This window comes from Suncus etruscus, chromosome 7, assembly GCF_024139225.1.
Source record: "Suncus etruscus isolate mSunEtr1 chromosome 7, mSunEtr1.pri.cur, whole genome shotgun sequence".
NCBI classification, from domain to species: Eukaryota; Metazoa; Chordata; class Mammalia; order Eulipotyphla; family Soricidae; genus Suncus; species Suncus etruscus.
The window spans coordinates 79,328,967-79,345,938 of NC_064854.1; the positions used below are offsets into that span (position 1 = coordinate 79,328,967).

The 16,972-nt window shown below is 40.2% G+C and overlaps 1 protein-coding gene across 1 annotated transcript; it reads right to left on the reverse strand.

The window, feature by feature from the left end:
- Positions 1-2,458: 2,458 nt before the first annotated feature.
- LOC126013679 (piggyBac transposable element-derived protein 4-like) lies at positions 2,459-12,847 on the reverse strand. Its single transcript, XM_049776861.1, has 3 exons — positions 12,806-12,847; positions 4,567-4,647; positions 2,459-4,175 (listed from the first exon to the last, which is right to left on the reverse strand). Exons 2-3 carry the CDS (start codon positions 4,639-4,641, stop codon positions 2,475-2,477), a joined length of 1,776 nt encoding a protein of 591 aa, XP_049632818.1. The 5' UTR covers positions 4,642-4,647; positions 12,806-12,847; the 3' UTR covers positions 2,459-2,474.
- Positions 12,848-16,972: the final 4,125 nt, after the last annotated feature.

The window sequence follows — 16,972 nt, forward strand, 5'->3', positions numbered from 1 at the left end:
TACTTTCTCTCCTGTAACTATGAAGTGGTTTAGGCTTTTTTGGGGAATTTCTTAAGTATTAACTAGGATGTATTACTGTACATTACAATCTTTGGCATGTATAGTTAAAGTTTGCCAAACATTTTAGTTTAGAACATTTTCTAGAAGGACTCTAAATGTGTTAAATTCAAATAATATATGACATTACAGAGACCCTGAGTTTTATAGCCCAAAGAGTGAAGATACTCTCAAACTTGACGACAATCCCAAACTTGGAAGTCATTAATAATAAAAAGTTCAAAATTTGAAAGACACCACTGAAAATTGTTCAAAATAAAAAGCAAATTTTGATAAAGTATGTTAGTAGAACATTACTAAATTATGCTCGAAATTAGTTTCCTATAGCAATGATAGAAAAAGAATATTACAAAAACAAAAATACAAAGTTAACAAAAGAAAATAAAATTAACAGGTATAGTTCTCTTCCTCTTTTTTTGGAGGGAGGAGTGTAATAACTGCAGTGCTCAAAGCTTATTCCTGGCTCTGCATGCAGGAATTATTCCTGATGAGTTTGGGGAACCATATAGGGTTCCAGGGATCGACTCAGTTTGGCTGTGTGCAAGTAAAGTGCCCTGCCCACTATATTACCTCTCTGGTCCTAGGTATGGTTTTCTGAATTAAATATTTAAAATTTTATCTAATTTATGTAGTATATAAATAATAATGAAGAGGGAATCCACATAGGTCAGCAAAAAGAGCATAACAATTCCACAAGTTTCACAACCCCAAACATCAATAGTACTACTCGCAGTAATCCACTCTATCTACAAGAAAGTCATGCTCTGTCATCCTGCTGTCTGGTCCTATGGCAGGATAATAAGATTAGTACTATTAAAAAAGATTTCAATAAACACAATTCATAAAATAAAGCAGGGGCTAGAGAGCTAATACAGAGGGTAAAAGGCCTGTCCTGCCCAAAAACAACCTGGTTTAATTTCTCCTGAGCACTGCCTAAGTATGGCTAGGAATAACCCCAGTTCAGAGTCAGGAGTAAACCCAGAGCAGAGCCGGTTTAAGCCCAAACACGTACATTAAAAAAAAAAAAATTAAGAAGTTAAAGCTAAATAATGGCAGCAAAACTTGGAAATATTCCACTGAAATGGGAAAATATAATCTAAAATTCTAAACCACTCTCCAGCAATGGAAAACAAGTACCAGTTATATATAGTCCTACTTTATTGTTTCTAGTTTTCATGGAGCTCACACATATATTTATACCTGGTTTCATCCTCACAACAACCCTGTGAGGTAGGTACTATTCTCCCCCTCCCCATTACTATTCTTTCTTGTTTGATAAAGAAACTAAGGTTAAGAGGCAATTCAGTTGGTTTAAAGCCACAAAATAATTAAGGAGCAATGTCAAGTCTAGATTCTAAGTATTTTGATTCCATAGTCAAGTCTTAATCCCATACATAATAGAACAAAAATCTTCCTGGCACACTGAAAAAGAACCACAAGTTCTCTAATCTATCAAAAGGGTTTATTAATATAAATGTGGACCAACATTGCCACAAAGAGCTCTACATTATGGTTCTGAGAGTAATGGAAATATTCACTTCAAGGTCAAACTCATAATCAGTCAAGAGAAATAACAAATCCAAAATTGTGGAGGATAGCTGCTAAAAGATGACTGAAATAACATTCCAACAATAAGCCTTTCCGCACATTCTAATTTCTAAAAGTTCTGTCTATATCCTGTCTTCCAAAATAAAGAGAATTTTTATAATCACATGGTTCTGGAAAAAAAAAAGATAGCTCTGGGGCTGGAGCAATAGCACAGCAGTAGGCATTTGCCTTGCACGTGGCCAAACCTGGATGGACCACGGTTCGATTCCTGGCATTCCATATGGTCCCCAGAGCCTACCAGGAGCAATTTCTCAGTGCAGACCTAGGAGCACCACTGGGTATGGCCCTAAAACAAAAACAAAAACAAAATGATAGTTCTACAGTGTACTAGAGACAGACAGGAAAAGAGAAGGTTGTAAGGAGCCAAATGAGTTTTTTTTTCAAACTTGAGTTTTTATTATATTTCCCTTTTATCTGATTCTACTTTCAAGGAAGGTCCTATGTCCTATGTCATGTTATCATTTCACATACTAACAACAGAAGGACAAAACTAGTAGATATATTATTGGTAAATGAATCTTTGACCTACCTAATGACCAATTCTAAGAAAAATGGGCCATTATCTAAAGTACTACAGTTTCTAAACATACAGCCAGACATTACACAGCAAAGTTCGTACAGAACTCCAGCAGCTGACATTCCATTCCCCAATGGACAGAGTGCACCACCAAAGATGTAGCAAAAACCTGCCAGAGTTAAAAATTAACTTATCGAGTTTTAAAGTTTAATTTATATTTACTAAAAGCCTTAATTTCAATTCAATAATTATAAACTCCTGAGTATGAAGTGGCCATTTTTCTTTGTAATAATTATTTATTTTCATGCAACTTTTTAAAACATTCCAAACATAATGCTGGCTGACCCTCACAAAGGCGGCAAAATGTCTTTACTCGTTTAGCTTTCTTCAGAGCAACATTTCTACCTTCTCTTTCAGATAAGGATTTGTAACACCCCCTACATCGTTTTCGTGAGGTTCTTGCAGATTCCGTGTAAGAGTCAAGAAAATGGATAACTTCTTTTCGTGGTATTTTTTCTCCAGGAGCCATTTCTTCAGTATGGTGACTACTGATCAGGAGCTGGTCAATAATTCTTTCTCTAAATTTTAAAATATTAATTTGCTTATTGCCCCATCTTTTATGTATATACCATGCATTTACAAGCAAAGTCCCACATATTAACTGTATCACAATTTTTCTATACCACTTAATGGTTTTCTGTAAACAATTATAGTATGATGCCATTTGATCTGATATGTCAACACCTTTCTTAGCAATATTATAATAAAAAACAGCACCAGGCTTTAATGTTCCATTTTTTCCTTCAATAATGGTGCACATATGATTCTTTGAAGTAGTTAACATACTAATTGGTCTTTTATCGGTCCATTTTAAAAATCTGACCCCAGTATGATTTTCAAAACTCATAATGTCACCCTGTTTCTGTTTTTGCTTTGCTTCTCGCGGTAAGAAATTTTTATTTATTTTAACTGTACCACAAATATATGTTTTTTTCTGCAAAAGTTCTTCAGCCAAAGGGACACTTGTATAATAGCTGTCTGTGAATACTATGCGCTCCTCAAATAATAAGCCACTCATCAGTTTCATCACAACATCATTTGCATGTGTTTTCTCCATGATTGTTGCATCATTTCCAGAATAAATATCAAGATTGTAGGTGTAGCCACCAGGCAAACACAGTTTATATAATTTTATTCCATACTTATGTGTCTTGCCTGGAATGTACTGGCGAAAACCAAAAAGCCCTTTCCATGGGATGATACTTTTATATATAACAATGTTTTCACCAGGTTCAACAGCATTTTTAAATGTAGCAACAATTGCCTCTACAATGCTCCGAATTTTGTCTAGCCGATCTTCAGTTCTAGCTGTGGTATTGTCAGAAAAATGTAAATACTTAAGAATAGCCAAAAAACGTTCACATTTCATGGCATTTTTTATGCGTGTGTTCATATACATTTCCTTTGTGGACCAATATAGTCTAATTTCTGGTACCTGTATTACACCCATGATAAGCAATATGCCAATAAAAGTGTTCATTTCTCCCATTGTAACAGGCTTCCACGACTGCTGTTGTCTTCTGCTGTTAGATGTAGAATTATTTTCGCATTGTACAGCATACTTGTTGGTTTCTTCAATGATCATTTGTAGTATATCATTTGTCAAGAATAATTTGTACAATGAGAAAGGGTCATTTTTATCAATGTTTTCTATCAAAAACTTCTCTTTTCGTGAAGACTCATGTACCACTGTACCGCTTCCTCCTACTTGCTGCCATTCTTCATCATAATCATCTCCTGATTCAGAGTCCAAACATTCTTCCTCTGTAATATATTCATAAGACTCATTATCTAATGGTTCAACTTCCTTGCCATCAACAAGATTCTTGTCTGAAGAGGATGAGAGTATTACTGGTCTTAATTTTTTTTCCCGGCTTGCATTTATAGATTCATTAGATGAATCGTCTATTTCCATATCGATGTTATCTATATTCTAATGGGTAAAAATTTAAAACAATTAAAAATGCTAAGGGTTGTTATACATTTACTTGCTACTCAAGATAGTAATATTATAATAGAGTATAATGTTATATGCTAGTATACCATATTATAAATTAAATCACATATAATATGATAAACTAATTCAATCACTCAGTCATTAACTAACAGAAGTAGCACAGAAATCGTTATTTTGCCAAAACCTTATATGACACTTTAATTTAAACTGTATGAAAAGTGGAGCACTATTAAAGAAGCCACCAGATAGTGAAAAATACATATCACATGTAACAGCATTAACATGTAAATTTGATCATTCTCTTCAGTACATGTCTCTTAAATGACAGAGATGAATGAAGAAATGCAATCCAATATGGTGTACTTACATCACTGTGAGAGGTGATTGGCTCTTCATCATCGCTGCTAATCAGATTAGTACATTCAAGAACGGGTTTTAACATTCCTTCCTACAAAAGAATTGAGCGATTTAACATGCAAAGTGTAGTATTTTATAATTTGTTTTTGTTTTTAGGTGACTCCTAGTTGTGCGCAGGGAGGATGGCTGCTTCTGTGCTCAGGTGGACTTTGGGAATCATATATGATTCCAGGAATCAAACCCAGGCTGGCAGCTAGCAAGGCAAGTACCTTACCTTTTGTACTAGACATTCTCTCCAACTCTCAAACTGAACTAAAACAGAACAACAATTTTTTGTGATAGACTGGCAAGAATTTCTTGAAATAGAAACGTTCATGAATGACAGAAAACAAGAAAAATTGAGGGTTAAATCCTTATCAAACATTGATAATAAATTTAAGTGAAATGACATGTAACAAAAATTGGTTTCCCACTGTCATTTCATTCAAAAAGAAACAATATTCAATCATTTAAGAATTGCAAATGAACACAAAATAATGGCAAGCTTAAAAGACAATCCTAAATACCTCAGTGCCTGTGTTAACTTTTTGGTGAAAGGAAAATTCATACAGGAATATTGATTTAAAAGAAAGATATCATGGGGCCGGGTAGGTGGCGCTGGAGGTAAGGTGTCTGCCTTGCAAGCGCTAGCCAAGGAAGGACCGCGGTTCGATCCCCCGGCGTCCCATATGGTCCCCCCAAGCCAGGGGCGATTTCTGAGCACATAGCCAGGAGTAACCTCTGAGCGTCAAACGGGTGTGGCCCAAAAACCAAAAAAAAAAAAAAAAAAAAAAAAAAAAGAAAGATATCATAATCCAGTGCTTTTCAGATAGAATTTTATTTTATCAATTGTCTCTTAGATATCCAAGCTTAAAACATGGCCAAGAAGAAACTACAGGGATTTGCCCAACCCCTTTGCCAAAAAAACAAAAACAAAAAACAGTTCTTGGACTGAAAACTTGGCTTTTTATCTCCCACTCAACTCAACCAATTCCTCTAGTCCTGTTTTCTCACAATGATGAATTTTAGGTGTAAACCAGGCCTTGACTGGTAGACTAAAAAACTGTAATATTATTCTATAGACAAAGTTAACCTGTAAAAATTAAAACAAATTAAAGGAAGAAAACATTAAAGAAAAGTACTAAATAACCAAAAGCAATGTTTATATAATCCAAGAAAATGTAATTCAAATTGGCAGCAAGGTTTTTAAATGCCTTTGAGGGAAACATAGTCAAAATCTTGAGCAGAGAAGTCAGGCTTAAAAAATTAAGTAGGCCAGGGTTCAAGTGGTCTCAGGTGCACTGAGGGGAAAAAATGGCAAGAACTAAATACTCAAACCAAAGTCAGTGACAATAGAATCAAGAGACCCAAACTACAACAAGCTATACACAGAAGGGACCTTACACTAGCAGTCCAAGGGGCTAAGGGTGGAGGTATGGGATGCATGCTGGGAATTATGGTGGAGAGAGGTCAACATTGGTGGTGGGAATGGCCCTAATTCACTGTCACTATATGCCTGAAATACAACTATGAAAGACTTGTAATTCACAATGGTTTCAATAAAAATTTTTCTTAAAATCAAATAAAAAATATTTACATATGAGCAAAGATTTTGAGATGCCAGAATCAAACCCAGATTTTAAGCATGAAAACACATGACTACTGAGTCACACAGGAAGGATTATTCTTTCAAAAATATTAAGCTGGGCTGGAGCAATAGCACAGTGGGTAGGGTGTTTGCCTTGCATGAAACCCACCAAGGTACTATCCCTGACATCCCCCAAGCCAGCCTGGAGTAATTTCTGAGTGCAGAGCCCACTCCTGAGTGCCACCAGTGTAGCTCAAAATCCTGGGGCTGGAGTGATAGCACAGCAGTAGGGCATTTGCCTTGCACATGGCTGATTTGGAACAAACCAAGGTTCAATCCCTGGCATCCCATATGTCCCCTGAGTGCCAGGAGCAATTTCTGAGCACAGAGCCAGAAGTAACCCCTGAGTGCCTCCAGGTGTGTCCCAAAATCAAAAAAAAAAAAAAAAAAAAAAAAAAAAAAAATATATATATATATATATATATATATATATATATATATATATATATATATGCTGAGAAGAGGAAGGGATATAGGAAAATATGGCTGACAAAAGGAATAAATTAGGATGGGAAATCTGGCTACTAGCAAAGTAAAGTGAAATACTTGATGCAGAAAACTAAAGTAAAAAAGCCCTTGAGGGGCCCGGAGAGATAGCACAAGCACAGCGGTGTTTGCCTTGCAAACGGCCAATCCAGGACCAAAGGGGATTGGTTCGAATCCCGGTGTCCCAAATGCCGGGTGTGACCCAAAAACCAAAAAAAGAAAAAAAAAGCCCTTGAGGTACAGCAGGTAGGGTGTTTGCCTGGCAAGTGATCAACTAAGTTTGATACTCAGAACCCCCTATGGTACCCAGAGCCCACTAGGAGTAATCCTTGAGCAGAGTCAGAAATAAACTCTAAGTGACCAGTGTGACCCCCAAACAAACAAAAAGTTCTTGAGACAGGAGATAAGAAGCTAAGACCTAGTTAGAGATTGTTTTGCTGAAAATAGGCCTCCAATCTGAAACACAGCTTATTTCTCACACAGGCCATTTCTGTCAAAACATGAAACTGTTATCCCTGCAGGTCTGTCACTAAACTAAAAACAAAGAAAAAAAACTTCTGAGCTGGGCCTTGAGAGATAGCACAGCGGCGTTTGCCTTGCAAGCAGCCGATCCAGGACCAAAGGTGGCTGGTTCGAATCCCGGTGTCTCATATGGTGCCTGCCAGGAGCTATTTCTGAACAGACAGCCAGGAGTAACCCCTGAACACCACCAGGTGTGACCCCAAAAAAAACAAACAAACAAACAAAAAAAACTTCTGGGCTTGAAATGTAATTACACTCCTATTACATGTTCCCAGCTCAGAAGTTTTTTGAGGGAACATGTAATAGGAATGTAATTACTATTCCTATAAGTATAGTAATTACATTCCTATTACATGCCAGCTCAGAAGTTTTTTCTGAAACTGTAATATGGAAGGTAAAATTAGAAGGAAAATGAGGGACATATTCTCCAGCTAAGGGCTAATGAGATTACCTACTTTAATACCAAAACCTATCCCAGTTATTAAATTGTTAAGCACCATACTTATCTACAGAGATCAAAATAAGAATATCTTAAAAATAAAATAGCTGCTACTCATAAAAAAATAAGAGTGACAGCACATTTATAAGAGATAGCACATCAGAAAGGGTTATTGCCTTGCATGTAGCACACTCCAACATCCTATATAATCCCTCAAGCACCACCAGGAATAATTCCTGAGGGCAGAGCCAGGAGTGACTTCTGAGGACCACCAGTTGTGGCCACAAAACCAAGATATCTTCTCTTTTCATATGCTTTTATCTCTTTAAGACATGTGCATTAGAAACATTCATCTCACCCACAGACACAACAAAGCAAGATAGTTCAAAATTTTTCAGCAATACATAATTGGACACTGAATGTATTTTTATTTATTTATTTTTGGCTTTTGGGGGGCCACACTCAGCAGCACTTAGGGGTTATTTCTGGCTCTGTGCTCAGAAATCGCTCCTGGCAGGCTTGGGGTGCTATAAGAAATGCAGGAATCGAACCCATGTCAGTCCTGTTTGGCCAAGAGCAAGGCAAATACCCTACCACTGTGCTATTGCTCTGGCCCCTGAATGTATTTTTTTTTTTGAAGTTTAGCTATAAGATGGAGTCCACGTGTACACAGGAGCCAGATTCAGTACCTGGGGCCTGCAGAACAGAACTGAGAATAGCCCCCAAGCACCACAGAAAGGAGAGAGGGAAGAAGGAGAGAGAGAAGGGAAAAGAGGGAGATAAGAGGGGAGAACAGAGGGGAGTTAAAAGAAAGTTAACAGGCAAAATCTAAAAAAAAAAAAAAAAACAATTGGAAAGAATAAATGATCATATGTAAGATCACAGAGATACTGCAGAAATAGCAGAAAAGCAGCTGTAAAGATAAATGAGAGAAGACTATCAGCATAAATCACTGCTAGGTAACCATTTCTTTTTTTTTTTTTTTGGTTTTTGGGCCACACCCGGTGACGCTCAGGGGTTACTCCTGGCTATGCGCTCAGAAGTCGCTCCTGGCTTGGGGGACCATATGGGACGCCAGGGGATCGAACCGCGGTCCGTCCTAGGCTAGCGCAGGCAAGGCAGGCACCTTACCTCTAGCGCCACCGCCCGGCCCCTAGGTAACCATTTCTAAAGTATTAAATAACATCATATGATGAGAAAAAAGAAAAAGAAAAAACCCTGAAAGAAAAAAATACAAGAGCAATTTAAAACTTGTTCATTCACTCCATGAATTTTAGAATACTAAGTAACAGAATGGAAGAAGGCAATGGCAAGAAAACTGATGAGTAAGAGAACTATCCTTAAGAAAAAGATGATTTATATGTATAATTTAGCTTCCTCTCATACCATAAAAACTTCAACCATAAGGACCTTAAAGGAATCCAAATAGTTTAGTATTCTACTTACTTTACTAATTGGTAGTTGTCATGACACCTGTACAGACACTGTGTTAACTTTTTCATATGTAATATTTCACCTAATTCCTGCAACACATACTCTAAGGTGAGATATTGAGTTTGTGTATCTTTCTTATGTCTGTCTGTTTGGTGTCACCAGAGATCAGACTCAGGAACCCACAAAGCAGAGCAAATACCCTACCACTAAGTTAAATACCCAGTCTGAGTGAATTTTTTTTAAGGCCAAAGTCAAGTGAGATATAACTAGTTCTCTTAAATATTTCACTGGCTGTGTGGGCACTATTGATTCTGAGGTATCAGTACTATGTATAAATCAATGCTTAGTTAAGTTCCTCTGGTAAGAAGAATTCTCTTTCTTCAATAAAAAAAAAACTGTGTGTTGTCACAACTAAGCAACTCATAATACTGATCAAACCATAATGTTCAGACTACAAATATAAAGACATTTCTTATCTGTGTAACTCCTTATGTCCATAACAAATGTGAATACAGGTATTCCAATTCTGAGTATTTGCTCTATCAACTAGAACAATGTTTCCTAAAACTCTGGGGAACTAGAATGATCCAGGGCCTGTGAAAGTAAGTTAAAGGTGGGGAGCTCTTTCTATTTGTTCACATAAAAGTAAAGATTTTCTTTTTTTTTTTTTTTTTTTTTTTTTTTGGTTTTTGGGCCACACCCAGCGTTGCTCAGGGATTATTCCTGGCTGTCTGCTCAGAAATAGCTCCTGGCAGACACAGGGGACCATATGGGACACCGGGATTCGAACCAACCACCTTAGGTCCTGGATCAGCTGCTTGCAAGGCAAACGCTGCTGTGCTATCTCTCCGGGCCCTTTTTATTTTTTATTTTTTTGGAAAAGTAAAGATTTTCAAGGGGTCCTGAGTAATTGTCTTTTACTGAAAAGGGGAGCAATTGGTCAAATAGGTTAGATTTCTTAACATCAGAAACTAGAACCATCATTCTAATCACCTCTGAACCAAAAACAAAATCAAAGGATTCTACTACTCTCAAGAAAAAATAAATCAAGGGCAAGAACATAGGTACAAGCAAAACAGTATAGGAACACTTAAGCATGTCAACACTGACTCCTGGCAGTGCTTAAGGGACAATATGGGATTCTGGGAACAGAACCTAAGTCAGCAGCATGCAAGGCAAGCATTCTACCATGGATACTTTCTCTTTAGCTCCACACACTTTATAAATTTGAGTCTTATTTACATAGGTACACTGACTAAACAAAACACAAGTAGTACACTTGTGAAAGGTATATGCAGAATTTAATGAAAGGTGCACTTTTGCACTTCTACATCAATAGTATTCTTTCCTTCAGCAAACTATGTTGAATTTTAGTTCTGTGTTGTGTGATACAGGAAAGATTGCTATGGCCGAATATGGATTACAGGTGGGAAAATGATGGGAAACCAATAAAAGTGAAACAAGAAATCAAAGCCAAAGTAAATCAACCACTTTTTAATAAATCAAAGAAATATTAAGCAGAGTACTTTTATTGGATGAACATTATTTGAGAAGTGAAACTGAAGACTATTACAAAGGAAAACATCTAAATGTATTTTGAAAGTTTTAAAGATAATGCCATTGAAATTTACCATTAAAAGATAAAGAACAATTATTTAAAAGCAGGTTGTTTCTGATATTATTAATAGATTTGAATACATATATTTTAATACCTGGAACTATCAGTGGTTTTACTCCAAAAAAATTTGGGGGGAGGTGGAAGAAGGTTTGGGCTACACACAGAGGTGAAAAGGGCTTACTCCTAGCTCTGAACTTAGAAATCACTCCAACCCTGGTTCTGGGGACTCTGTTGTACAAGGGGACTGACCTTGGGTCTCAAAAATGCAAGGTAAGCACTGTTCATGCTGTCCTATTGTTCCAGTCCTTATTAAAAAAAATTCTTTTCAAATAACAGGCCATACCCTGGTGTGACTGGGGGTAGGGTGGGGAGAAGAGATGGGGTCAAGCAAGAATGCAGTGCCTGAGATTAGAATTGAGGTCTATTAGAGATGTTCTTGAGCCACATCTCTAACCTTCTAAGTATTAAACCTTTGAAATCATATCTGGAAACAAACGAAACTAAAAATGTTGTGTCAGAAATATTTTTTTTTTTTTTTTGGTTTTTGGTTTTTGGGCCACACCCTGTGATGCTCAGGGGTTACTCCTGGCTATGCGCTCAGAAGTTGCTCCTGGCTTCTTGGGGGACCATATGGGACGCCGGGGGATCGAACCGTGGTCCGTCCTAGGCTAGCGCAGGCAAGGCAGGCACCTTACCTCCAGCGCCACCGCCCGGCCCCCAGAAATATTTTTAATTCTGCTCAAAATATATATAATAGCTTACAATTAAAAGTTTAGTAGTGGGCCCAGAGAGATAGCACAGCGGCGTTTGCCTTACAAGCAGCCGATCCAGGACCAAAGGTGGTTGGTTCGAATCCTGGTGTCCCGTATGGTCCCCGTGCCTGCCAGGAGCTGTTTCTAAGCAGACAGCCAGAAGTAACTCCTGAGCACCGCCGGGTGTGACCCAAAAACCAAAAAAAAAAAAAAAAAAAAAGTTTAGTAGTTTTTGGGCTTGAAGCAAATAGGATGCTTGCTCTACTGGCCAACCTGGGATCCATCCCTGTATCCTGTATGGTCCCTCAGACTGTCCAGGAGTGAGTCCTTCGTGTTATCTAGACCATAGCCCCCCCCCCCCAAAGATAAATTTTAACAGTATTTTAAAAGTTCAGCTTCAGGAATTTATGAGCTGCATGCTATACTACAATTCTTTATGTTACAAAGGCAAAAATGGTTCTTTTTCCCTGAGGTTTATGTTTGCAGATGCCATCTGTGGTTCTCAAAGAAAAGACTACAGTTATAAAGAACTGTCAGTCTTATTTTCATAGCACATTTTCCAGAAAATTTTCTCCATTCACAAACACACCATATTCTGGAAGAGCTAAAAGTAAGTCCTAAGTCAAAGAATCATGTTATTGATTATGCTTCTTCCACAAGGACTGTGTACAATTCCTCTACCCTTCATCCCAGAATACTTAGTGGCCAAGAAAGCCAAGAAATAATCTTAGGAAAACTCCTAAATTAAAGCACAACCTAAGTATGGATCATCACAATGGTTGTCAGGCTGGGAGAGCTGAATGTGTTTTATACAAAGCTGCTCAATCACCAACACACAAATACAGTAAGAAAAAAGTATACGTAATATTGAATACCTAATACCAAGTCCAGTGCTAAAAAACGGATAACTAAAAACATCTTCTGCAACCAAATAACATACCACTGAAGGCAGTAAAAAACTTTTCAATGAAAAAAAAAAAATCCAAATTGCAATGCTCCCATTTTTACCCCTAACCCAACTGTTGACCAAGTGTTTCAGAGATTAGTTTCTGCCTTTCCGCCGTAATCAAGACTCAGGGTTCCTCCCTAAAATTTCAATCAGTATAGAAGCTGCGAGTCCCAGAGTGAGAGGAGCCAATGCAGCAAGGCAAAGGCAGGGATTTCCTCCAGGATGCTCCCAGCGCCGGAGCCCCAAGAGGCGCCCGAGACGCGGAGCTCGGCGCACAAAGGCTCGGCCAGCGGAGAGGCGGGGAGGGGAGCGGAGGGGAGCGGAGGGGAGGGGTCGGGACCCCGCGCCGGCGCGCTACTCACGCTCACGAACTGAATGTCGTCCTCGGGGTCGTCGGCCGGCGTCGCGGAGGTCCGCCGCCCGGCGGGAGGGGCCGGCCCGGGCCCGCTCGCCTGCAACACAGAAGCGCACGGCTCGTCCCCCCGTCCGCGCGACGCCCGCCCGCCCGCCAGGCCCCGCGCCCCGCACCCCGCGCTGTCCGGCCGCGCCGGGCCGGGCCCCGAGCCCCGGAGCCCCAGGACCGCGTCCGCCGCCCGCCCGCCGCTCACCTCCGACCCCGGCTCGCCCATGGCCCCGCCGCGGCTCCCACGCCACGACTTCCCCCAAACCCTGCACGGGCAGCGCGGCCGTGCTACAGCCCAGCGCAAGCGCCGACGAGGTCGACGGAAAAACCCACAAAGCCTCTCCCCGAGAAAGAGCGGACCCCGCAGCCCGCTATCCCCAGAGCCACCTCCGCAGCTCTAGGCGGCCTGCGCCTTGCCGCACGGGATGCTGGGAGTTGTAGTTTATTCTAGCGGTTCCTGAGGCGGTTCCTAAGGAACGGGATGCTGAACTTTAGCTGCTCTTTTTTTATATTTACATATATGCGTGTGCACTAATTACATAGGTATGTACGCATATATTTTATATGTAAACCCCTTTTCATTCATTAAATCTTAAGTGTTTATTTTCAATACACGAAAAATACAAACTAAAATAAAATTAGCAAAATTTTCTATATGCAATGATTTTATTTTATTTTTATTTATATCATCTTTTCTTAAGCACCACGATTACAAGCATGATCGTAGTTGGGTTTCAGTCATAAACAGAACACACACCCCTTCACCAGTGCAACATTCCCACCACCAATGCCTCCCTCCTTCCCAAGCCTTGCTGGTATTTAAGACAGGCATTCTACTTCTCTCACTCATTAACATTGTCATGATAGTTGTTAGTGTAGTTATTTCCCTAACTGCACCAGTACTCTTTGTGGTGAGTTTCATATTGTGAGCCGGCCCTTCTGGCCCTCATCTCTATTATCCCTAGGGATTATTATAATAATGTCCTTAATTTTTCTTAAAATCCATAGATGAGTGAGACTGTTCTGTGTCTATCTCTCTCCCTTTGACTTATTTCACTCAGCATGATAGATTCCATGTACATCCACGTGTAGGAACATTTCATGACTTCATCTATCCTGACAACTGCATAATATTCCATGTGTATATGTACCACAGTTTTTTTAGCCATTCATCTATTGAAGGTCATCTTGGTTGTTTCCGGAGTCTGGTTATTGTAAATAGCGCTACAATGAATATAGGTGTGAGGAAGGGATTTTTGAATTGTATTTTTGTGTTCCGAGGGAGTGGTATAGCTGGGCAATGATTTTAATACAGAATACACAATAATCTAATCCAAACTCCGCGTCTCATTTTAGTACTTGTCCCAATAATGTCCTTTATAGCATTTCCTCTTAAATTCAAATCTAGTATCACATAAGGCATTTCATTTTCATATATGTTTATTTAGTTTCCCTTCCTGTTACCTTCTGTATTTTAACATTTTTGAGTAATGTTGACCCATATTTTATAGAATGTTTCTTAGTTTAACATTGTCGCTGTTTTTTCCTGATCACATTTCGTTGTTTGTCTGTTGGTGAGAACACTCTGGGATTTGGAATGGTAATACAGCGGGGTAGGACCCAGGTTTGATCCCCAGCACTCCAGGTACTCTCCTGAGCACCACCTGGGCTGATTCCTAACTCCAGAGTCAGGAGTTACTCTTATCTCTAGGGGTAGCCCTAAAACAAACAAACAAAAGAAGCATAATACTTGTATTGCTTTTAGGGAATCATTCAGAGAAAAGATCTTAGGTCTTTTTATCTTCTCTAATTCATTTTCTGTAATCAGACTTTTTTTCTCATTCAGGCCACACAGAGTAGCTTGTCCTGCAGAATTCTATAACAGGGTTTGGCCTCTGGCAGTCTCTGACAGTTATCTAGAGTGCTTTTCTACTGCTTCCTTGTGTCCTTCCCAGATAAGCTATCTGATATGGTTGATATCTTGGGTTTATTTAGTGGAAATTTAGGCTTGAGAAAGAGAGGCGTAAGAGGTTTAAACATAGAACCCTTTACAAAATGGCTTCCCTCCTGTTCAGAACTTAAGGCCCCTCCTCTTCTTATGGACCTGAGTCAAATCCTTGACTTTCCTAGAGGTTCCTCATCCTCAACCCTGTTTATTGTACCTTAGCACAAGCATCTTAACTGCACCTATGCTTGCCTGAATAAATCAGGTGAGGAAATTATTTATGCAAGGACGTATTAAGAACATCACAAAAAAGAATAAATAGTGGCCTAGGCAGTTATTAGGGAGGTTTTCCAGGGTGATTGAGCGAACTAGTGTTTATACCAGGAGACAGAATCTTTCCACTGCCTTTCCGACTCCTGCAAACTGGTCTTCACCTGCTGCAGCATCACCTAGATGACCCCCAATCTGTTGTCATAGAAAAGACACTTTCTTTCTAGGTCCATACATATATGCACTGGCACCTTAAGGCAGTGTTGAACTGCTATCTAGCTCTTCCTTGTTTGTCTTAACTGATGCTTCCCTACTAGGAAGTAAGTCTTGGCGCATTCTCTCTCTCTCCTCTCTCTCTCTCTCTCTCTCTCTCTCTCTCTCTCTCTCTCTCTCTCTCTCTCTTCTCTCTTCTCCTCTCCTTTTCTCCCCTCCCCTCCCCTCTCCTCCCCTCTTCTCCCCTCCTCTTTTCTCTCTCTCTCCCTCCCTCCCTCCCTTCCTCACCTCTCTCTTCTCTTCTCCTCTCCTTTCCTCCCCTCCCCTCTCCTCCCCTCCTCTCCCCTCCTCTTTTCTCTCTCTCCCTCCCTTCCTCATCTCTCTCTTCTCTTCTCTCCTCCCCTTCCCAATCCTCCCCTCCTCTCCCCTCCTCTCCTCTCTCTCTCTCTCTCTCTCTCTCTCTCTCTCTCTCTCTCTCTCTCTCTCTCTCTCTCTCTCTCTCTCTCTCTCTCTCTCTCTCTCTCTCTCGTTTTTTGTTTTATTGGGTGGCCGCACCCGGTGACGCTTAGGGGTTACTCCTGGCTATGCGCTCAGAAATTGCTCCTGGCTTAGGGGACTATATGCGATGCTGGGGGATGCTGGCATGGCTCCGGCCTCTCTTAAAGGCCTTTCTTAGCCTATTTGGGCCGAGAAAGCTCTGGCTTTCTTCAAAGTAAGCAGCACTCTCAAAACTCTACCTGAGACCTCCAGCCTTAGCCTCAGGGTTTGGCTCGGGTTGTAATTTGAGTGTGTGCTGCCAGGAGGCTTCCCTGACATGGTCCATATACCCTGCAGTGAAAGTCTGCCTCTCCTGCACAGTTCAGGGTACTCTCTTCTGGATACACATAAAATGAGAATGTTCTCAGGGCAACTTCCCTTCCTATCCCGGTATCGGCACCCATGGGATAGTACCCACTTCTTAACACTTCCATCTCAGTAGTGGGAGATCTTGTGGAGCATAATCAGAAACCCCAAACAAATTGACCCATAAACCCTCCATCCACAATCGTGGTAGGAGTCCCAGTATAGTCCACAAGCAAACGGGAAGTTCATTCTTGCCTGTGGTCCCGCTAGTCACCGAACTCACCGCCATCAGCAAGAGCATCATGACGATCTGCATTCTGTCCCAGTTCTGGGAGCTGAGTCAGCTGAATCTGCAGCAGGTGCTTCTAATTCAGGCTGTGACTCTCCACTTGGAGGAACAAGAAGGTTCCTACATCTTCAATCCTACAACTCAAGGGAATCCTGGTGTATGTCTGCGAAACCCAAGCAGCTGTTGGCGACTGAGTCATCATTTGATATCAGAGGAGCTCCTAAATGTTAGGGTCTGGAGTCGAAGGATGAGACCACACAATTGAAATAAAGCAAAGTAAGACTTAATCCCCTCAGCCACAAGCCCTAAACTGGCAAGTTAGGACGTCCTTTCACAGGAGGTGACTATTAAGGAATTCTTTAAATATGATTTTCAGAAGCTTTTTGGCAAAGTCTTTAGGCCGGGTTTTCTAAATATAATATCATGTCATCTGCAAACAGTGAGAGCTTGACTTCTTCCTTTCCTATCTGGATACCCTTGATATCTTTTTTGTTTGTTTGTTTGTTTGTTTTTGGGTCACATCGGGCAGTGCTCAGGGGTTACTCCTGGCTGTCTGCTCAGAAATA

Bases quoted from the DNA above. Each gene is read 5' to 3' on its own strand.
- LOC126013679 (XM_049776861.1), bottom strand. From the start codon at position 4,641: ATGTTAAAACCCGTTCTTGAATGTACTAATCTGATTAGCAGCGATGAT. The intron at 4,176-4,566 runs GTAAGTACACCA...TTTACCCATTAG, and splicing joins CAATCACCTCTCACAGTGAT to AATATAGATAACATCGATAT.